At 36.3% G+C, this 25004-nt stretch overlaps 1 protein-coding gene across 2 annotated transcripts in view; it reads right to left on the bottom strand.

Moving 5' to 3' along the window:
- Positions 1-1080: 1080 nt before the first annotated feature.
- The window catches only part of DNTT (DNA nucleotidylexotransferase), a 100566-nt gene continuing 76642 nt past the window's right edge, over positions 1081-25004 (bottom strand). For both annotated transcript variants that reach the window (XM_054515589.1, XM_036386212.1), the window contains 3 exons: positions 24048-24311; positions 22517-22600; positions 1081-4349 (listed from right to left, as the gene is read on the bottom strand). In XM_054515589.1, coding sequence (XP_054371564.1) covers positions 4263-4349; positions 22517-22600; positions 24048-24311 — 435 coding nt within the window. In that variant the 3' untranslated portion in view covers positions 1081-4262. The remainder of the gene's footprint in view (positions 4350-22516; positions 22601-24047; positions 24312-25004) is intronic.

The raw sequence follows: 25004 nt of genomic DNA, 5'->3' as shown, positions 1-25004 counted from the left end.
TCAGCAACAGTTTCCAACTGCAGAAACACTCCTACCCAGTCACACAATTACATAACCTCCTCAAGCTCCATTTTTGAAGTTAGATCTACCCAGCTGTGAAGAAAATTCCAAATCATTTCTCTTTTACTGGTTAGAAGAATACAAAGACCATTATTTTATTTTTGAAGTGCTGGGATATTATTTTTTATTATTTGCTTTTTTTCCCCCTAAATGTTGCAACCACAAATTTCTGGAATATAATCTGCACTTCCCCAGCAGAGAAATCATCAAATAAAATAGAGTTCTTTCTTGCTATTTTCTATTATATCTTTATGCATAGCTTCCTTAAGAGGAAAAGACCCTGAAGCTCGTGGAAAACTTAAAATAATTTGGACATAGTATATGTATATATAGCAGCAAACACATGAAATTATGCTATCCTGCTAAAAAGGCTTTAAAAAGGCTTTATTTATTGAATAAAAAAATGCATCTGAGTTATTTTTATATAAATATTGTTCACTTTAAACCTCATAATGGTGGGAGCATGTTGATTTTGGCAAGAATGAAACACAAAAGGAAATATACCATTTAGTATTTTTTTTTTTTTTTGCTGCATAGTCATGAAGGAACTGTAATCAAATGTCTGCAACCATAAAAAAGTAGCGTGGTTTTCAGTAAGTGTGTTCATGTACTAAAACACAGAAAACTGGGAGATTTTGTACTTACCCTACACATGTTCTCTCTCCTTCTCTCCCCATGGTCAGTCACCATGCACAGATAGGATTGATTCTCATCAGCCAAGTGATTTCCCTGAGGCACCTGGGCTTTTGGGATGTGTAGTCCAGCATCACCCCCCCACATGTGGAGTTTCTGTACCACCAGTAGTATTTGGGAATAGTTTCTGTTTGGAGGCACCCACTGAAAAATAGTATTAGATTTTATGGGTTGCCTATAGTACACATTTATTGAAGGAGACATTAAACAGCTTTCTAAGAGCTCTCTGTCTTCATTTGTTTATGTGACACCAACTAACCTGTTAGACCCAGGACCTGGTTATTTTAACTGCAGTTGCCAAAGAAAACTTTAAAACAGAAAGTAACAGCTGTTCAAAAAGTGAAATAATGTATTTCATACCAAGGAATAAGATAGTCTCACCTGAGAAAGCCAAAAAAATCTGCCCATAAACTGTAGAAAAGACATTTCATTTGGGGATTATAACATTTGCAAATATTTGGGTTTGGGTTTTTTAACGTTCTGGAGTTATTTATGCAAAGTAGCAGCAGTTCTCAGGTTTCCAGTTATTTGCAGAAAATCCATGTTGCTTCAGTTGTATGAGTGTTTAGGTTGCCCAGATTTGCAATTTTGTAGAGCTGTGTAGATAGAATTAGCTTTTCCTTCAATACATTAGTCCTTTAGACATTAACTACATGATTACCCACCAAACTAAATACATCTCATTGCTTTTGCCTTAAGAGATTATTAAACAAATCATATATTACTTCAAACCATGAAAAAAAAAAATAACAGTGGCTTTCCTTTTACTTTTCCTTCTTTTTCCCAGAGATGGAATTACTTAGTAATTTTTAGAGAATTAGTTTGTAGATGCTTATTAAACCAGTGATCCTTCTCTACTCACTATTTGCCAAATTGCCTTGGTGCAGAAGCAAGGGAGGAGGGACAGACATTTTAAAAAAAACAGCCTCCAGGGACTTTACAAGTGAATTAGTTTGACATGATTTGTTTCTGATGACCAAGTTACCAATAACTTAGCACTTTATTTTCCTCTAGGTGCATTAAAATACAGTCTATTAATCATTCGAGCAATTTAGGAGATATTAAGTGCACTGATCGGAAATGCTCTCTTCCCTTCCTCCTATTACAAATGTTGGTCTGTTCTTGTTACAAGTGTTTGCCCTTTCCAGGCCCTGAGGCCCCATTGGTCCTTCATGAGCTCAGAAGCTTTGCTACCACTGACTCCAACAGTTCCATCACACTGGAGGGACTTTTCACTAGCACATGGATACAGACATGCTCAGCTGATAAAGGCTTCATTTCCTTTAACCTGCTCCCTCCCAGCTCTCCTCTATGATTTTTATCTTTTCTAATTGCAGTCTCAGCTGACTGGTTTGGCAGCTGCTGTCAGGGATGGTCCTGCACACAGTACCTGCAATACTATTTGGGGTAGCAGCTGCTCCATGTGAGGGTGTGCACAAGAGAAGGCATCTTCTTCATGGTCAAACCATTCTGGTCATGTAACGTATTCCTCTCTTTAACACAACCCCTCATTTATCAGGTCCATATTTTTTTTAAATAGTTAATTCAGTGAGCAATCTGTACAATGTATTCTAAATAAACTTCAGAAAAACTGATGGAAGTAAAAGAATAAAGTGATATGCTGATTTCTTCTAGTCTTGGAGGAGCTGACAGAACTTGTGTTGGTATCTTTTTCCTCACAGGTGGCATAATTATAAGTGATGCATTAGCACCCAAGATGTGAATTATTTATTTATGTGGAATTCAGAATTTTTGATACTTTGTGTGTGTCTTCAAGTTTGCAGAAACAGCACAACTGGAATGGATAATTTGTTATAAATGTTAGCCAAGTGGAAAGAATATTCAGACAAGGTACCATAGCTTTTTTTTTTCTTTGATTAGGACTGAAAAATGTCACTGCTACTTAAGTGTCAGCATCCTGATGCAAAACACAGAGAAGCTACTTCAAACATCAGCACAATAAAGCAGGAAGCAATGCAAGTGCTTCATAGCTAGAGCAGTTTAGGAAGTAGGATTGTATTTTCAGCTCAGTTAGCAAAACTGCAACTTAAATGGGGTGGTTTTATTGACACAGGCAAGAAGCAAATTCCTGCCATCAACACATTTTTCTACAACCCTGACTGAGGTTTTGGAATAGTTTACAACACAGTCCTCTAAAAGTCTGTTACCCAGTTTAAAGTAATGAGTAACAAAATAAGCATACTTTTTAAAGTACCAGATACTGTTTGAATATCGGAAGCCTTTACTGTCAGTAATAACTGTTGTGCACAGCCCTGTCATTGCCATTCTTTCCTCATCATGTCAAGAGCTGAAGCCAGCCTCAACAGAGGGAAAAAAAATCCAGATTTTTAAGGAGAAAATTAATTGACCAATGCTGGTGCTCTTAATCACTTTTATTCTCAAATGATGAATGATCAGTAAATAGCTTCATTTCCTAAAGCACTGAATGCCCCTGTTTATTAAAGGATAAATGTATTAGGTTATTATCATTGTCATTATGGTCACAAGAGCTACCTAGACATTTTCTGGAACCAAAATATCTTGTAGGGATTTTATCAGAAAGCTTCTCACATCCTATATGAATTTCTGACAAAAGACAGGGAATGGAATACCACTCTAGAGCAGTCAATAGCCCAACAGCTCACACTTACTAGTAAATAAAGTTCCATCTATCTAAACTGAGCACAGATGATTAAAATTTTTTGTCTTGGAGCAGTCACCAGCCTGACACTTAAAACCATTGTTTTCATGCAGTTTATGATTCCAATTCCTGATTGAGGACCATTACATCTCACAACCTGACTCCTCTTCAGTCAAAATCAGTACTATAAATTTATAGTATTTTTCTACACAATTGAAGATTGCTACTGAGTGATTCCACTTTCCCTTTCAAAATCCCTTCCTGTGAAATGTTTTTTAACCCTCACTGAATTATCAACTTGTTTATAGTTTTTGTAGAATGGTGCCCTACCTGCAAAAATATTACAGCTGAAGCCTAAGTTGCTGAGACTGCAAAGTAGTTACTGCCTAGGTCATTTAGCCTTATGCACAGAGCAATTTTATACATGGATTCAGCAAAATACATAAGAAATTCAGTTAAAGACCGGCATACATTTCAGTAAAGTTTTGACTCAGCTCAAATGTTTTGAATTATTTACATATTGTTGTAGCTGACTAGTTAAAAAACCAGTATTGTTCATACTAATGTTAAATTTCTACCATAAGCAAAAATCTCACCAGTTCCAAGTCTTCCCCCCAAAGCAAGCTCTGTCTTATCACTCCCACATAGAAGCTTCAAAACTAGAAAGGACTGGAAAAGATTCTGAAAAACTTAAACTCTTATCTTCTAGGAACATTAGCAAGTGCAAGTGGCTTCTAATACTTATGTAAATTTTTTTGTTGTCATAGAAATACTTATTATATATATATGTATATATAACTATATCAGACTGCAAGGTGGGCAGAAATACCATTGCAGTCAACTGATGAATGTACACTGGAAAATAATTTTAAGCATTCCTTTCCCATGGTTCAACATAATCCAAGCCAAGATGTGCAAAGATTTCTTCCTCACTTCCAGCTTTGAGAAAGATCCTCTGTGAAAAAAAATTAAAAGGAATGTCAATAAGGGTGTTAGAAAGAAATTTCAATTGATGTTTTTTGCTGTTGAAAAGGAGTTAATATTTGACAGTTCTACCCATTGTATCCTCTATAGAATACACTGTCTTCATCAGTGTGCCTACCCTGAAATGCAAAAGAAAGTTAAAAAAGAATTTTAATGCTGCTTGATGTTTTCAGTTTTAATGACTAGCTTAAAACTTTGTTTTGATTTACTTTTTCAAGGCCCTCAAATCCAACTTACGTTTCCCTTCCATAAGGGTCAATAGCAGGACTTCCTTCATGAAATCATAAATGTTTTTAAATTAATACAGTAACGTTCTCTATAAGTGCATTCAAACTGATTTGATGGTGAAACAAATTGTCCATAGCCAAGCATTAAGAGCACCAATTAAAAGCCAAGCTTTTTTATTCTTTACACACACTCCTGAATATTTTACAATACAAGGCAGTTTTGTTTTTTATACCTGCACTTCTGATAATACAGGAGATTATTTTTACACAGGAACACTCACAAGCCTACATGCTGTATGATGGCTGATATAATATAAAGTACATAGCCTTATGCATTCCTTTCTTCACTAAAGTACAATAATAATTTTAAAAGCTGCTAAGATAGGTGAATATCAAAACAGTAAAAGCCTCACAATTTATGGAAGCAAGAAAGATATTTCAATACTTCAGCAATTCCTGAATCATTTCAAGTCTAAATCAGTGTTCAACTCTGAATAATCTAACTGAAGTGTTGGGAAAACTTCAGGGTTGAGTTTCTAGGTTTACTCACTACTGTGAAAGAGGAGATGCTGTCTGGAGAACCCACAGATAAATTCCTTTGAGTGAGGAGAATCTCCTAAATCTCCCAACGTTTAGGAGCCTGTGTGCCAGCAGCACCTCTGCTCTGTCAGCTGCCAAGCAGTGCCTCCAGGAGGGCTGTGCTGTCCAGCACACCCATGGGAATGGGTCAGGAAAGGAGCCCATGATTAGGTCAGACAGACCCATGGCATGGTGGAACAACTTCAGGCACCAGAGATCCACAACCAAGAGCTGAGTGATTAAAGTTGCCTCTGCAACAGCAAAGATTGCTTATAAAGCATAGAGAAACAATATCCCTCTTTTTCCTAGGAAGTTCAAATGTCAGATTCTGGAATGAAAGGAACCTACCAATAACACAGAACAGCAGAAATACTGAACTTTTTCACACACACAGAACAAGGCAAAAATGGTAGAAAATATAAATTGAACAGGATAAAAGAGAAGGAAAGACATCAACAACTGCCCATTGAATAACAATACTGAGATTTTGTTCCTCAAGTGTCACCTGGGAGGACAGGATTTTAGGGATTTTTTTGCTATTTTTTTTCCTTTTACTATTATGAAGAAAAAGAGGGCAATCCATACACCTACATTACTAAAAAAAAAAAAAAAAAAGAACAAAAGTAAAACAACAAAAAAAAAAATCTCACACTTGTAGACAGATGTTACAGACAGTCTTTAATAGAAGCTCTTCATATCTCTGGGACCCCAAATTGCATTCCATTTCTTTTGTTCTGTCACTTTATGTTTTCCTGCAAGCTAAACTCATTTCATTTGCTTGACAGGGAAAATTTCTAATACAAAGTATTTGATGCTGAATACCATTCTCAGTAGCTACAAGCAATGTTTCTAAATTAATCTCTGGCTGATATCTGCCAACTGCTTTAGCAATGTAAGTGTTATTAATGTTAATCATAACCTATGATTTTCCTTCTATGTCAATCTATGCTTATACAGGGCTGCAAATTTGACTATTTCATTCGCTACTATTCTTTCTTGCTTTTTTCTTTTTCCTCAAGACAAGTAATGAACTGCTTGCCTAGTTGTGATTTTATTTCATCTTCTTACTAATACTCTGGAGATCCAGAACATGCCCCACCAACATCAATCAAATGCACAAAAAAACAATGCTCTGCAGCTTCTGGTACACTCTTCCCTTATCCCATTTAATCAATTCTGTCATTTCAATGCATGTAAATATTACATTTGTGGTTGTAAACATGACCATTAACTACACCTAATGTAGAACAACTACCATCCAAATGTTTTCTTATATGAGTTGCTACCACTTATTTTTCATTTTGGCATCAATGATCAATAATACTTCTGATGAAAGAGAAGCAGTGAAGGCACAGAGCTAGCATAGCTTTATGATATCCTAACTATCATTGCCAAAGTTCATGTCACTTAGTTTTATATCACATTTTAATATGATCAATCCAGCAAAACAAAACCATTACTTAATACAGCAGAATTCTAGTTTTAGTTATCTAAATCAGCAATAGCCACCAGCACAGCCTTCTTGAAAGGCACAAATTTAATTGTATTCCAAGCAGACTGATACCCAACTGTTTATTACCAAATTGCTTGGCAATAACAGTGTGTTGCCCAATATCAAAATACTCCATTACACTTGAGTAATACTATGAATAAGTCTTAGCCTGTCACTATAGCATTTCATTACTATTTAACCCATCTGAAGATGAACTTAGAAAATTAGTTTGAAGTACTCAAAAATAGAAGTTAGTACTACATATTATCATTAATGAAAAGGGATTTGATTGTTCTGAACCAGCAGAATCTGCTGCAGAGTGAAGTACTCCAGGTTTGTATGTACATGTGAAATCCACTGTTCTGAAGATGAGACACATGGTGGAAATTTGATTAATTTCTTTCTTTAAATCTTTATAATCCTTGGTATTAGCTGAAGAACAAGAATTAAGTATGAAGTTTCCTAATTGATTACAGGCATAACTCTGCTTTATAAACTATTGGAAAATTTGTTCACAGCCAAATTGTGCCCTTAAAGACCAAGTAATCTCCTTCAATATCCCATTTTTCCCACTCTTTTCAGAGACCTGACTTTTATATGCTTCACAGCTGTAATTCAGAAAGAATGCAGTCATACTCTAGCAGATTTCATTATCCTTTTGAAAATTATAACATTGTATACAAGGCACATCCTTTTGCAAAGGACCCTGAAGGACCATGAACACTGAGGTCTGTCTGGACTCGTTCTGCTGTACTATTACATGAAATAAATTGGGGAGGGGAGGAAGGGCATGAAAACTATTGCCAACAGTACCTTGTTGGGAATTTACAAAACACTCCTTGATAAAACTTTGCTTCTAGTCAAGCACCTAGAATGTCCTTAACATACATATTTATTCTAACCTTTACTTTTGTGTCCAGGATTATGCTGCATGCTTTAAAATGGCAAAATCTTACACAAGATGTTTAAGGATTTTAAATTTAATTTTTGTCTTTTATCACTGATTTTCATATTGTTTAACATGTGATACATATTCACATCAGTTTAATTACCTTAATATTTCCTTTTCTTTTTAAAATTAATAAAGTGGAGATATAACGACAATATGATCATACCTAACTTTGTAGTTCTACCAGTACACTGAATGATAAATACCAAGCTGTCTAAACCACCATCACTTTACATCTCAAATTATTACAGTGGCCGTAAGCAAGACTATGATAAATGAACAACAGAAAAGAAGAGGACAGATTGTCATTTGCAAACTTGGAACTTAATTGTTCATTGTGCTTGGACAGAGTCCATTCTAAAAATAAGATTTATGGGTAAATTCAGTTGTAGATGAATGATGATAGCAATAGGACTTGCTTAATCAGACATGGTCAAAGATACCACAATGCACCTTAAATTTCTTACATATGTATTTGTCACTTTAGTGACATCTTCACAAGGATGTCACTTGACTTATGTCAAGTCAATTGAAGAGTCTTAATTAAAGATAATTGGGACAAATGAAAGATGATGCTGCTTACTTTCCTTGCAACAGCTTCTTTAGATATGAAAGGCCATGGCATTCAGTGAAGCAGTGCACCATAATGTCAGACCCACAACTGATAGAATATACCTCAATGGCATATCAGACTAAAAGTACAAAGCTATTAAATTGGTCACACTCCCTTTTTCTCTGATCCCATTTGCTCAAACAGCATTTGCATTCTTGAAAAAATAATTAACAAAAGGGGCTTACAGAAAGAATTGTGAAGGCAGAAACTTAGGTAATGCATCATATCTGTCACATGATTGCCAGTGGGAATGTTCTGGGTGTTTACCTGACCCAAGTGTTACCCCACCTGTTCTCTGCCCCTGGGCCAGTTCTCCAGTTCAGGTATTGATGCACCACCAGGGCACATGGATCACACCAGCACTGCAGAAACTTTAGGAAGAAGCTGTGTTTACTAAATCAGCCTTTTATAAGGTATACCTGACAGTGTGGGTATACATTTCACTATTTTGTGACTTTTGGATTATTTTGACCTAAACTCCTGCATACCCAGCTGAAAATATTCAGCTTGTGAGACAGTCTGAGCACTGCATCGAGGAAGTCTGTACAATCACATATCCACAAAACAATGCACTGAAGTATTTTTGTTTCAAAATTTCCTGCAATTCTTAGATTGACTGCAGCTATCTTCTGTCCTCAGTGGTCCTATTTCATCGAGTTCAGTGCAAGGTTCTGACAATAAATGGGAAGAGCATTAAATTTATTCTCATCTGTGAAAATGTTGAAATAACCATATACTGAAATAAAACCAACAAGTCAGAAGAGGTGCAAATAACCCACACTTTTATGGGAGGATTTCTGTGAATGCCATAGGAACCATTGTAAAAGTATTTTTAAACAAGTAGCTGTAGTGCATAAAATTTTTTCTCGAGATATGAATATTAAATGTAATACATGACAATAGCCCCAAGCAACTTCTTTTAATCCACACAATACTGAGGAGAAAAGAAATAAAAAGACATTTGGAAGCTTGAAGTAGTCACATTTTCATTTACTGTATGATCAGAATTGCAAGAAAATTTTGGGGTTTGCTCTACATTATTCTTTACAAACAGAAATGAGGTCTGCCTGAAAGGTAAGAAAAGAAAGAAAGAAAGAACAAAGAGACCAGAAAGCAATAAATATGTTGTTCCATCAACTGGTCAGATTTTGCAAAGCTAAATTGTGTAGGCACCCACCTAGTGCTTTCTACCTACATAATTGCATTTACTTGCTATTTTTGAGAGTTAAAGGTGCCTGTGCCTGAAAGTAGCCAAATCCAGTGAGAAGAAAAGGAAGGTCTCAGTGCAAAATTAAAGACATCCCAAAGGCTCTTCCATTTTACTACAGTGAGCTGCCTGAATTTTTGGTGAACTTTAGCAAACAAGCCTTAAGAAATCATACAAGTTCAATGCTGTTTCCCACTGGGAAGCCTGAGCTGCCTCACGAGCCTGAATACCTCCATCAGCTCACAACAAAAAGTAAACTTGAAAACACAGAGGTCATAAAAAAGTCATCCCCTAGCAAGGGAAGCATAATTTTAAAACAGAAACTTGAGTTCCAAAGGCCAACCATTGAATACATTGAAGGCAGATGTCTAAGAATCCTTGGATGTGACAAGTACAAGGACCACTGTCAAAGCAACTGAGTCAGGAAAACCCAAGAGAAGATAAGACAGACAGGCAGAGCATATGTTAGTTTTAGTTCAGACTTACATCTTCTCCCAAAAAGGTCAATCAGAAGAGAGGTAATCAGATTATACAGACTGATTGATGAAAAATTATCCAAATTCACTCCATGGCACAACTAATTGGACATTCTATTTATTGACAATTAAGTTATTGCAAGTCCCAGAATAAACACTTTGAGTTGTATATATCCTTGATCTCCATCAAATTTAATTAGGCTTATCCTGGAATCATAAATATGTAGATGCTACTAACATTTTCTAAAAATAAGTTAAAAAAATAAACAAAACAAAAAAAAAAGCAGGAGAGGACAGAATGGAGGGTGTCAGTAACAGGGTAGAAAAAGGCTAAAGCCAAACCTGGATGGATGAGTTATTGAATGACTGACTTGAATGACCTCCTCAAGGGCCTCTCCATGCTAACAGTTCTCACCATACTGAATATGCTGATGAGCTGCTGCAGTTCAGCAACTTCCACATGGAGAATGAGTCCAACACACATAATAATAAGACAGGGAGGTAAAACTGAAGAAAGTAGTGAAGAGAAAATTCCAGTGGAATTTGAGTTCAGACACTTCTGAATTCAGGTAGATGCAAACTCAGACTAAAATATCTAACATAATGATTCAGAACATTTTACTCAAGCCAAAATTTACAGAGCCACACAAATTTACTCCAACCACCAGCCAGTGAAAAAGCAAACAAGGGCACCTAGAATAGAGCAATACTTTAGATAAACTTATTAGGGCCTTAGTTAAGACTTAGTTAGGGCCTTGCATCAGGTTGAAAAAAAAGCTTAACCTAGTTTATCTTCATCTGAATGGATAAGTGGGTTAGTGTTTCTGAGAGGAAGGTGCAGGAAAGTGCCTGCAAAGTGACTCAGCAAAAGGAGCAGCTGCAAGAAAGGGGGGAAAAAGGATGTTGCAAACTTTGAGTGTTTCAATTATTCCCTGTTCAATAGTAGTTTACTTGCAAAAAGAGATTCCCACCTTCCTCATTATCAAAAAGCAATCACTTTCTGGAGTGATTTTTTGCAGACTGAATTTGTTGGTTAACTGGTGCAGATAGGAGCTCTAAAAAGTATAAGCCACAAGGTCTGAGGAAACCTATCAGAAAACGCATAGTGACTCTTCATAACAATAGCTAGGAACTGATTTCAAGGAAAATAAGCATTTTGCTGACTTAATTATCATGTGGTTTTGTCTATATTTGAGTTTACTAACCTAAACACAAGCATAATTACTTGGTTTATATTGATTTATTCAGTGACTTATAATAATGCAAATAATGTGAGTGAAAGCTATCCACTCCCAAGCATATTTCTTTAAAATCTTCCCTAAATACCTAGCTCTATGCTATTTTCTACCCTTACCATGTGGAACTTGAGTCACTGAGCATCACCTTAAGCTGGAGAGTGGGCTGTGTTTTATATGCTATATGTCAAAAAGGAATACATATGGTAACAGAGAGAGACTTTTACTAAAATTACTAAGAGGAGCCCAGAGCCACCATCAACACTTAAAAATTATTGACATCAGTATCAGAATTTAGTGATATCAATGTTAAGGCCACAGGCACTATGATTCCATCTCTTTTTAACAGATGAAGGTGCATCTCTTTGATCTCTCCATGACCAGTTGCAGCCCATGCACCAGGATTTCCAGCTGTCATTCAGGTCTGTCATGCTGTGCCAGGCAGCCTTACCTTCAGCATCACAGCCCACTCCATTCCTCTCTGCTCATCTGCCCTGAGCAAGGTGAAAGCAGGCTCTGCAAACACTGAGCAGGAAGCCAGCAATTTTCTCTTCCTTCTCTATGCTACTGTTAACTTTACAAGATTGAATGTGGTACATCTTTGGTGGAAAACATAAATCTGCTCTGAGCCTCAGCATAACAAATAGCTTTGCAATTTTACACCACTTACAGACCCAGAATTTTGTAAAGCAACTGCAGAGAAAGCTTTATGGAAGACCCATAAATTCCTGCAGTGCACTGACTGACAGGAGGTTGAGTGCCTTCAACAGACAGTGAAAGTATGGGAATACAACATAACACTGGTCTGTAAAATAGTGGCTACTTCTCTAAAACCTTCAGCTGATCATCAGGTAGACAAAGTGCTAACAAGAGTCACTGTGTTCAGTAATCTTCACAGCAAGCAAAATTATTTTATGGGGAGGAAACAGAGGAAGAAAAAAAGGCTAAGTAAAGCAATTTCCATATAAAAATGCATACAATCCTGTCATTATGCAAGAGCTTTCAAATAATTGTACTCAATTATTGTCTTGAATAGTATGAACAGTGCTGGAAAGTACCATGGAAAAATGAAACTTCTTCATGGTCCTGATATTCATATTGCTATCTGCTGAGAGGGACAGCAGCTCATTCAACCAGTACTCTGTCAGAAAACACTCTCAACATGAAACATTGCTTGATGAGAAAAACATTACAGAATCAAGCCCCAAGGAACTGTGCAGTAATTACCTATCAGAATTTGCCTTCATTATGGTCAGCACACATTGTTCATACTTTGTGGATAGTTACAACATCTGACAATCTGTCCTCTAGTACTTTCCTAAACAACATGACTAGCACCTTTCAAGCATTTTTCCTTCTGTGCTTTTCCCAATGTTTTTCATTTGGTTTTTTTGAAGAGGTTTGTTTTTAAGACTGGCTATTGTTGATTTTTGCTTTACTTGTAATTAAACATTTTACTATTTAAGCTGTTTGTGAATGAAACTACCAATAGCACAAACAAATTTATAATTATAGAACATAAATGATGAAGTACTAATTGTGCTAGAAATGTGAAGTATGTCTACAAATTCAATAATAATATCCCACAACATTTGCAGACACAGTGCATTTTTCATTTGACAGTATCATAACAGTTTTCAGTAGCAATAACCTGAAGTTTCTCTGACTATATATTATCTCATATGTAATTTTAAGGTTTAACTGGTATTTTCTGCAGTAATATTCACATCGGCATGCCGGCCTTAAAATAAAATCTAATCTGTTCCTAAGCTAGCTACAAACAAGATGATAAATAAATCAGAGAGGAGAAGAATTACTTTTTGAAATGACAGTATAACAAAGCATGATTGAAAAAGCAGTATTGCAAGCACTACCCACTGACTTGATACCCTCAGGCAAAATCATATGTAATGGTATTGATGCAAAATAATACAGTGGAATTTATTCCAATAATTCTGGGCATGAATAATTTTCGAATGTAATAGAAACCATAATCATAAATTCTCATTTCATCTTACCACTGGACTTGTCCTGTGCTTTTAATCAGAAATACCAGACTGGAATGTTTCTCTTAAACTCATCTCTAGCTCTTGTTAGAGGCTTATTGATATTAAATTCTGAACAGTAACAAATAAATTAATTACATAAAATAGAATAATAAGGCTAATATTAGAATATTCTAGGCACTTACCAGGCTGTATCATAACATAGTGTAACAAAATATCTTCATGTTTTCCATATGCAATCAACTTACTCCAAGTAGTTTTGAAGGAGAAAGAAAAAGACCAGTGCTGAAGTACTGACAGTTTGAAAAATAAAATATTAAAAAACATTATCTGTTGACTTAACAGAACTTGCTAAAATTTAGTTTGTAAACAAGACCATATTGTACATTAAATGGAACTATTGTCTGTTTAAAATGACAGATCTGTGGTTACTTTGTTGCAAAGCACTACATTGTTATGCATTCCAATGTCCCATTACAATTTTAAAAATTAAAAACGTTCCACAATACATTGCCATCCAGACTAAAATGTTTTTAGTTTGGGGCACACAAAGTGAAAGGAAACTTGGAACTTCCTGTCTGACAGCACAGGCAAAAATTTTAACAAGTTAAGTAGCACACAGTTTTATACAAAAACAGATCAAAAATTTATTGTCCTTGCAGTTCTCTGACAATCTCTGTACTACCACAGAGTCCTTAAAAATATTCTCAGGGACTATTTCCTTTTTCACTTTAGCTATACACACATTTCACTTTAAGTCTGTGCTATTTACAGCAGCTTTGTCAGATACTGTTGGGTTTTTTGTATTTTACCTTATAAAGCTTTGTAAGGCTGAATGAAATGAGAAAAAAGCAGAATCCTGGATTTAACAAAACTCAGTTGTGAGTAATTCATATGGGATTACTATAAACAAACAACTACAGAAGAACTTTATTGGGATTGCAAAATCAAAGACATGCAATTTAAGAAATCCCAGAATGTGGTGGATTGAATTTTGACCTTAATTCAATTTTCCTATGTTTATGCATAGAGACTTCATTTCTTCAAAGAAATGCTGCTTTCTTGAAATCCTGTAAGATGCTTAGGCTTTGTTCACGAGGCAGGAAATGTACTGTGCTACAGGGCTAACAAATATTTGCTGACAGCACTGACACAATCTTGAGTTGCAGACCAATGTGGGATCAATCAGTCTTAGGAAACTGAGCTTTTATAATCTGTATCTGTTCTAGCTCCCTGTGTTTGCTACTCTCCTATGCTAAGTTGTTGATGTCTGCTCTCAGATTTCTAATGTAGCTCTAGGCTGCTCTCACACCATCCCCAGAGTTAAGTGAGACATGCATGGTTTACTCAGTTATTTGGGGCAGCAGAACGTTTACCTACTTCTTGTTGCCAGCTTAGAGCATTAGTCTGATGAATTTAATTTATTTTTCAGTCCATCAAACTTCCACTTACATCTCTTCCCTGTCATTCTATTTTTGTGGTCCTTTTCAGTTGTCTCTTCAACCAACCTAGATTCCTTTCCACAATGGAGCTGTTAATTAAATCTATCCCTTTCCATTCCCCATTGCTTTTTCCAGCCACTCTGCAAGTACTTATCAAATTTGTACATCCACCATCCCCTTCTGACTCCCACCTCCTATGCCATTTTCCTCTCTGGTCCTCAGCTGCTTCCTTTTCCAGCTTTCTCTCTACCTAGCTTCTTCTCAAATTAATTACTTTTTTTCTTTTGACCAAAAATATGAGATTCAGTAACCTACCCCCCATTCAATAACTTAGCCCAGCATACTGATTGAATTACTGAATTAACATAATTGAAAATTATTGGTTGTCTACTGCTCTAGAAATTAAAATGAGTAAAAAGGTATAGTCAAAATATTCAGGATCTGCACCTACTTATGCATTTTGAGAGATGTCTTTTCATTAGCAATACAGGTTTCACTGAACTGCTCAAAAAACACACCAAGCATAGGAAATGACAATTAGGTACTTTTATCTTTGTGCTAGATGTAAAGCTTGGTATAGCAAAGAGATTAGATTTAGCTAAATATATACATGAATTACATGCAAACTTTGTAAAAATGACCAATCATATGCTGTATGAGAAACATTTAAAATGCTAAGGAGAAGCACACTTAGACACATAAGAAAATGCATAATCATTTTTTAACTTACCAAGAGGTAAGAAAAGTAGATTATTTTAATTCTTAATTTTAAAAAATAGACCAGGTGCAAAAGGAAAAAAATCACCCAAATCACATGTGCAATTTCCACTTTCCTGAGTGAGAGTGAGAAGAATTAAAACATTAATTAAAGTATGTGCATCTCTTTACAATCACTCAGGGTTTAACTGTAGTAATCTTAGAATCACAGAATCTATTAGGGTGGAAAAGACCTCTGAGACCATCAAGTCTAATCTATGACCCAACACTACCTTGTCAACCAGACCATGGCACTAAGTGCCACTTCCAGTCTTTCCTTAAACACCTCCAGGGATGGTGACTCCATCACTTCCCTGTGCAGCTCATTCCAATGCCCAATCTCCCTTTCTGTGAAGAAATTCTTCCTGATGTCCAATCTAAATCTCCTCTGATGCAGCTTGAGAGTGTGTCCTCTTGTCCTGTCCCTGTTGCCTGGGAGAAGAGGCCAAGCCCCACAGAGCTACAACTTCCTTTCAGGTAGTTGTAGAGAGCACAGTGGAAATCAATATTATAAATTTTGGATCTTTATGTTTACTGTAGCTTTAATCCAGTCATTGTTGCAGATGTCTAAAGCAAACTCTGCAGCTGCAGCATGTTTAATTCATCAAGATGTTCTCAAGGCTGATTATATCACCATTATAACTTTATAATTTTAGAGCAGCATCTGCCAAAATAAGACTATAACTTCCAGTTTTACAGAATCATAAAAAATGTGTCTTTAACTGTGCAAGTAAACTTCTGCAAGCAACTTTTTCAATGAAAGGTAGTATAGAGTAGATTTTCTCACATGATACCAAAAAACTGACTTAGAGACTGCAACTACTGAATACACAATTAAACACTGTGAATATTACACAACTTCATGTAATAAAATGAGGTTAAAAAAATCATAGACAGATCTTCCTGATGATAAAATTTTTTGAGAAGTAACGTGTTGGGCAGTGAAAGAAAAAAATACCTGCTTGAAAAACAAAGCTGGCTTTTTATTAGGAGACATATTTACAAAGTTCTGGTAGTGCAGGTAACCGCCCAGCCACCTGCAATCAGTCTGGCTTCCTCAGAGCAGTTCTGTCCTCTGAGCCAAGCCACCACAGGAACACATGAAAGTGACTTTTTGCACCAGCATGGTCACTGTCAGGTAAGCCACGTTCCAAAATAAAAGTCTCAACACAGATGCAGACTCAGCCACAGAAAAACTGGAATATTATGAGGGAGGCTAGAGGCTCAAGGATGTTTCCAGGCATGGCTGGAAGGGCTGCCTGCTGCAAACACAGAGGTTGTCTGTGAAGCAGCAACTTCTGGGCAAAACATGGGCAGTAGCAGAACTCAGACACCCTGAAGCCAGCTCACCAGAGCATTGCTACCATAAAAACAGCCATTTACTGGGGCTGTGGTGACACCTTTATTTGGCTTTACAGATACCTGCTAAGGCAGGCAGGACAAGCCCTGCCTGAAAAGTCAGTCAGGTTTTTTGTAGATAGGAATTCACTCTGCAGGCAAATGGTAAAGGACACTGCAATACTGATGGTGACAATTGAGGGCATGTGAGCTTCACAGTGGGAAAGAAATCCCAGGATAAATTTCCCCTTTCATGCTTATTATGGTTGCCCAAGGAAAAGTAAACTCTCTCTTAAAAAATCTGGGATCACAGAATCTTACTATATTCAGTATAACTGCACAGCACTTAATGGCTTGAAAGGCTGGGTCCCATTATGAAGTTTTCTGAGCATCTTGTGAGTTTGTTATTCAGAACAGTTATATAAACCACCTCGCTTGTTATTCAACAACTAAATAACATTTCACGCCATTCAAATTCATACAAGGTTTTTTAAATGCAAAATTGTCATCAATCATCAATCAGTCATCTGAATAGTGTCATATTTTTTCCAATATTTCTCTAATAGAAAACATTAAGGGACCTATTTCCCATCTTAAATTTACATGGGACATAAAATTAATAACTGCTTTCTGCCTCAATGACTCTTCAAAATAACACTGAGCTCATGATCCTTCTCTTACAAAAAAAATCAACCGACAATGTCAGTGCAAGAACATTCATATGCAAATAATTCAATTAATCTATTATACTCCAAGAACTCCATCTATTCTTTCACAAAAATAAGCAATGCTAATTATTTACATCACTTCTCTTTGCTGCCATGAGCTGCATAAAGTAATAATTGGACTTGAAAGGGATTTTCTGGAATATTATGAAAATAAATGGGCTTATACATGTTATGAATCAGAATTTACAAGACTAATTCAATCATCCGATCTCACACTTGGTTTGAGAATTTCCATAAGTGAGTGGTGGATAAAATGCAGGAGAGAGACACTTTCTACATGGCTCCAATCCAGCTATGAAACTGTTCCATATGCCATCCTGACATGAAACAGTTAGATCCACTAGATCTCTCTCTATTTCACCCAGGTAAAAAGCTGTCAGGATGTCGTCAAAACTTGCCAACAATGCCCTAGTACACACACCACTAGTCCAGAGACAATGCACATTGCACACAAAAAATTTCATTGTGGGTTAAGGGATAATTGCCTCCTAATCCAACACAGAGGAGTGTCAAGACAACTGTTGATGTCCTGGTTTACAGACTAAGGACCTTAAGTTTTCCAAGAAAGAGCCTACTGTTCAGCTGACCTGACTTATGCTTCACACAGTAAAAATGGTTTGGGTTATTTTTTTTTGCAAAATCATCTCTATTTTTCTTATAGAGCATATTGTTCACTCATTAATAGGGAAAGTTTTACAATGAGAATTTTATTTGCCTATTCATAAAAATGTCATGCCATTTGTAGCAGCAATAGTACCATAAGACATGGGGAATGTACAACTTTTCTTTCTTCCTTGTGACTGATCAGTGAACTCTATTCTGTAAGAGTGGGGATGTTTGACCTCCAGCTGGTGTAAATCACAGGAACTACATACCTCAGGTTGGAATATACCAGTGCTAATTTCCATACCTTTAGTACACAGTTCTACAGACACACAGATTTGGACATACACTCATCTTTTTATCTAAAAGAGGCTGACAGATAATTGGTAGCAAATTTTCAATTTTTTTGTCACAATTTTCCTAAGAAAGGAAAATCTATAAAATGCCCTTCTTATTACAGAACTGAAAAAATCATTAGTTTGATAATTGCACACTGTCTTCCAAAACCAACAATATATGAAAAAGATTCACACTAGAAAGAAATAAAAATCAAGGCTGAGGAATAATTTCACAGTGTAACTTTGTAACAAGTCCCTGGAGAAAATTTCTCTTCCTTTTGTTCCCATCTGCAAAGCTATGTAATTGATTCCTAACTGCTGTGTTAATGCTCCCAATTCCTGGCAGAATCCCTCAGGAAATACATTAAAGTAAGCAGGACTCTCTCCTGCTGCAGCCCTTTGAACACTGGAATCTGGGATTCTCTGACATCCATCACGTTTCAACAGTGGGCCACAGTGCAAGCATCTGGGCCAAACAGCTGATAAATATTAATATAGAAGTATAAAGTATACTGAATTATATATTGAAATGTCGAGCAAATCAGGAAATTGTTTTCTTTTGTAATGAATAACATTCTCTTACAAGTACAGTTACATTCCACCAAATAGAAATTAAATAAGAGCAAATAATATCTGCTATAGCATGGTTTATTAACTTCTTATAATGACTTGAAAAATCTTAAATGATGACAGGCAAGTGTTTTTTAAGGAAAGAACTTGGTCTTCTGCAGGATCAAGGAATAGGCTGACACTTCCTGATCTTCCTATACCTTTTTCTGTATGCACAGACAGACTAATAAAAGAAAAAGAATGAAGCAAAAAGGATTTGGTCCAGCTCCCAAATTCTACCCCAGTCAATACCCCAGGGACTGTCAGAGCTGTGCATGAAGGTTTGCCTGCCTGGACAGAGCCAGTGACTTAAGATGACCTCTCTTCAGCAGACCAGGACAGAAATATGGAAAAGATGTATTTCAGTTTTCACATATGGTGCCTAATTAACCCTAATTAAGCTTGTGTTGAGGGATCTTGAGCAGCTTGCACAAGGGATATCTGCTTCTTGATTTTTTTTAGCTTTAAGAAAGGAAGATTTCATCTCAAAAAGAGAAATACACTTATGAAATACAAATTTTCATGTTCCAATCCAATTTTATGAGGCAGTACAGATAAAATACCCACGTTTTTATTGTTCCCTACGAGTCAAGCAATTTTAAAAGAAAAGAACAAGGATTACAATAAAGTAGATTCTCTGCTCTTCATAGTTTAATGTAAAAAATAACTAACAAACCAACCCTAAACATTTTACAATTTGGGCATATGTTCCTTTGTGCAAAATTAGCTTATTTTTATCACTTATTTTAAGCTAACTACTCTGATGACCCTAAAAATGAATCAACCTTGGCAGCCACACAATTTACTGCCAACATCTCCTCTTCGACTATGGGCCATCAAATTTCACAGACAGACACCACTGCTGTATTCTGCACATTTCTGATCTTAGTACACACTGGGCAGCAGTATGGAAGGGTTTTGTTCAAACTGTCATTTGTGGGAATAACCTAATACAAAATTGTAAAGTTAAAAATATTTTTAAATATATTTGAATTTAACACATTAGATTATAAATATTCATATACTTGCCAGAGAGTTATCTCCCTGCTTCTGGTTAGAATAACACTACTTGAAAAAAGAATCTGTGTTAAGCAGATTATAAATTCAGTGCTCCCTGGTCTGAAATTTTTCATATTGCATATCTGCCTGAGAAGTTTCTTTCTGTGTGGAAAATATCAGCTAATGTAATTTAGCTATTTCTGAGACTGCAGCAGAAATAAGAACAGTATTCTGCTGTGTCAACATATTAACACAACTTCTTCTGTTCGAAATCTGCATTGCATCTGTGGTTTACAGCAAAAAACAGATTTTGGAAGTAAATTAGCTGTGTTTGCAATTAAATGAGAAATGGCAGACCTAGATATTAGGGAACAAGGGGGGGATGATGACAGATTTGAAAGCAAAGTCCCTCCCTGAAAGGAACAGCTGACCCAACCATGTGCCTCAATTGATACATGGAAATCATAGATTAAGGACTTTGTGGTCAAGACAGTTGAAATCTTCCCTGGAGATTTGGTCTGGGTGTTTTGGGTTTCATTCAGTATGGTTTTTGTTTTGCTGGTTTGTCTTTGCCTTTGTCAAGAACTCCTGCCTTATGATAAGGAATAAGGAAAATTTTCTGACTTTTTCTTCTCAGCCCTCTCTTTAGGTCAATTTCTTCAGTTTTGGGCAGTACAGCTGAGGAACTGAGGAAATGTAAATTGAGACTCAGACATGTAGAAGGTCTGGAGACTAAATTACAGTTACGGCTGATGGTTTGGGGAACCGCAACATGGGTATACACATTTCTTTGGATTTTTCAAATTTCCAAGGCAGATACTCAACAGGAGAAATTTAAGGCTGGACACCGCAAATGCAGGGCCTTTGAAATCAATGAATGTTTAAGACTTTAAATCTTTCTCTGCCTCAGCTCTTTACTTGAAAATTTGGGATGACAAGAACATCTTCCTAGAGCATACTGTGAAGATAAACTCATCATTTATCTGTGAATCATCCTGGCTAATCTAGTCAAAAACACATGGAAACTCACTTTTTTTTTTCCTCCCCCAGAAAGATTTTAATGGTATATCAGTTATAGAGCCTAAACATAGTCAAGAAAAAGGAATACTGATTGATGTTGTTCATGAAAGAACTGTGTCCATTTTTCATCTCTGAAAGTCTCAGAGCTCTGAGTAAAAGCAGCAGATATAAGGATACATACTCACACACCAAGCAGGCAAATTTTGCTGCATACAAAAAATAACACTGGCATTCCTCCAAAATTCTTTGGTTTTCCCTAGTGCCATTTTTTGTTACACCCAAAAAACTATTGAACAGAGCAGATATGAATGTGCAGATAATAACATCAGCCATATTATGTTGAGGAAAAGCCTTTATATTTTGAATACTTTCAAAATATAAAAGACAGACAGGAATACACTGACATCATCCCTGAGTTTGTGAAGAAACATCCTCTTTAGACACATCATAGCATATTTATCTACTATTGATTTTATGTTTTCTTCTGAAGCATCTAGTATTGACAATTGCTGGCGACAGGATATCTGACTAAATGGATAATTAGTCTGATCATTTTCCCAGGTTTCCATGTGAACTGAGGATGCTATAGCTGCATCTGGACCTGGTGAGCACATATGGAGACAGCTGAAATGGAGTGATGGCTTAGATCACTCCTGCATCTCAGAAAGAAGCCATGAGACAATACTGCATGTGAGCAGGGGTGCTGAAAGCAGCCTCCATTCTATAAGGAATATATAGGAAAGATTAATGTAAAATCTTGATGTGGTACTTTGCCTTTCCCTAAATTGATATCAATAAGCATCTTCAGTATTGATTTTTGCTTATTATTTAAATAGGCCTAATACAAATACAGACAGTAAGCCAGATAAATGCAGAGATCAGTATAACTGCAGCCAAGAGCCTTTATACCAGAAATTATACCAATTACTCCCCAGGCTGCCAAGCCTGACTAAAGAGAACTCCACACAGACTTCTGAATGCAGGGCTTTAAAAGCAGGATGATCCCTAATCCTTACTTAGTGTCATATCCTGCAAAAACTTCCTCAAAACTTCCTTCTAACTGAGCCTGTACCACTTAATATCCCCTCTTCTATGCAATGTCAGACCAATATGAGATGAAAGTGTGTTGGGGACACAGAAATTATCTCTCCTTCTGAGACAGAGGGGCAGTGAAGTGCCTTTTTCAAATACTCGCAGATAGTTTGTTCTCAAACTATGTGTTCTCTCTGTGAAGGCTGCACAGTTCCTATCAAAGACAAATGCCTAATTCATGTTTCTTGTTACATTTCAGGAATTAACTCACAATTGTCAAAAAAAAAAAAAAAAGAAGGATTTCCAGACTACTTGTTCAGATTTAATCAGGCTGTTCCAGTGAAACTAAATCATGTGAAGGTGGAACTATTTACCAACAAATGGATAATCAAGCTAAAGTATTCTATATACTTGAATATAAAAAATTAACTGGAAATGCACACTCGGAAATAAAAACACATTAGCTTTATTTCTGAGAATTAACAGTACCTTTCTCCTGTCATATAATCCATGGTTATCCAATATCATCTTCCTTTCATGTATAGCATACCTCCGCAAGTCACGTCCAAATTGCTGTCCAAGATAAAGCAAACATCAAACACATGCACAAACCAAAATTCTTATCTTTTGCACCTTCTAACACCAAACCAAATAATAAACTAAGGACCAAAAATTACTTTTATTAAAGGAATATAGTCTGATAAAATCAATCATGTGAAGGGAAATGTTTGGATAAGGTATCCAAACATTTGCATCCGTCCATCATTGCAGTCAGTTACTGTGACAGCAGTTGGGCTCTGTATAAGAAAGTAAAGCTGTGATGGGCTCCCACAGTCTGTTGGTGAATTAGCCCAACAGGGAGTAGGAGTTCAGTGAGGCAGAGAAAAATGAAGTCATTGCCTACTCATCCAAAGGGCCTCACACTGTGTGTTTTTAGTGTAGACTCCTATCTACAGACTCGAGAGAAGAGCTTTTAAGTTGCCAAACACTTCCACGATAAGAAAGGACCCCAAAGTCTGCAGAACTTAATCCAAAATCCAAATAAATACATTTTGTTATCTCAAAAAAGTGAGTGAAGTAACTCAAACTCAGCAGGAGAACACATCAATTTCAACATTTGGCCTGGTCTAAAACATCCTGCTTCCAATTAACCTGAGTAGAACAGAGTGGCAAGGCACCAGTACTGCTTCCAGCACATCAAAAAGATAATTCAGAGCTGGCTCAGAAGCTCTCCATTGTACCATGTAAACACTCCCTAAAAAATTAACATCAGAAGGCAAGAAAGTAGAACAGATCAAAAAATAATTCTGTCTGGAGAGAGATTAGTCATTTGAGTTTTGAGTTTGCATTAGGTAGAATTTTTTTGTTTTGAAAATACTGTACTATTTTATATTATGCCAGCTAACTAGTGTCTATTTAGAAAGTAGCTATCATTTCAAGCTTTCTTATTAAAACATAAATCAAAATATATTTTATTCTGGTTCAAAACAAATGTCTAATTTTAATTTTTTCCAGTTTTTTACAATTTAAAGGAGTCAATTAAAATGCAACTGAAACAAAGCATTTGATCTAATCCAAAAAGAAAGATATCAAATTGTTTTCAATTTCCTACAAAACAAATTAAGTTCCAATTCAGAGTATCTCTTCCTCAAATGTTTAATTTCCTGTAATTATGTGACGCTTTCCAAATCATCTCTACTCAGTAACCACTTAAATTGCTTGTTAACAGCATCATGATGTAAAAGATAACACAACTGACCAAAAACCTAGCTCTCCACTTCATAAACCTAAACACTAAGCTTCAAGGAAAATAGAGCTTAACTCTCCTAGAGAGACATCCATAAATGTTAGTAATGAATTCATCAGCTCCAACCCACAACCAGGGGTGGATGACAACATGAAATGTGATGTGTGGACATCAGGAATATTTTTTTTTTTAATACATGAACTCTGAATAGTCCTGCAACAACAAAAATGTGTTTGCAATGCTAAGAAAACATACAGTGCTGTGGTTACTTACCCTGGAGCCTGTCCAGCCTAACAAAGCATATGAATATTGCTCAAAGGGGGTTATCACCAGATCCACACGGATTGCCTTCCAGTCTTTGACTTCTGCCATTTCCAATTGTTTTGATGTGTTGCAAGTGCTGTTGTCTACTCTTGGCTGATATAATTTTAAAATTGCAAAACACTTCTGAAAATGATCCATAGCATCAACTCTTCTGCTTGGCAGCTGTTCCTTTACAAATGTTGACTCAATGATATCACAATAAAGGAGTAAGCCCTGAAGAGAAGATATTGTTCACACTGAATTGCTGAACTGGTTTTACTGTCATTCCAGAGTTTCTAGACAGTTGTCTTAAAAATTCATGTGAAATGCAACTTCAGTAAACAAGGAACTGTGCCAGGGCAAATCTGGGCTAAGGAGAGACATGAAACAGCTTCAGACTTTGGAAAAATATTTGAGGGAAATCTGCACTGGTTGATATCTGATAGTAGTGAGGTCCTGCCCTGTACTAAAGAGATAGAATTTGCAATTCTTCCCCTCCCTCCTTTTCTCCTAAGCCTTTTTCTAGTTAATGTCAACAGAAATTTGAGTAAGAATTGATGTGTTCCTATGTGGCAGACATCTAGAAAAATATTATTAGTCCAGTGCACAGTCTTGCTGAGGCATTCCAAAGTGGAAGATTCCATTTGGACCATAACTACTGCATGAGATTTCCTTGTGACAAGGTCTGGAGTCTCCAGAGAGATGGAAGATCCCTGCCCATGTCTTTTGCTCAGAGGGAATGCCCACTTCTTTAGGTCATTGGACCACTTCTTTGTTTCTATTTTAAAATCACTCAAAAGTTTACACATTCTCTTCTTCTGGACTAGGGGCTTTTTTAAATTGCACAACTGAACTGAGAGTGTCTATAAGTGGTTTTATTTGATGGCTGTCAGTTGTAGTTTAGGAATGGTATTCTCCCATTCAGTA

The sequence above is a fragment of the Molothrus ater genome, chromosome 8 (assembly GCF_012460135.2).
Source record: "Molothrus ater isolate BHLD 08-10-18 breed brown headed cowbird chromosome 8, BPBGC_Mater_1.1, whole genome shotgun sequence".
Classification (NCBI taxonomy): Eukaryota; Metazoa; Chordata; class Aves; order Passeriformes; family Icteridae; genus Molothrus; species Molothrus ater.
This window is presented reverse-complemented; position numbering and strand designations above follow the sequence as displayed.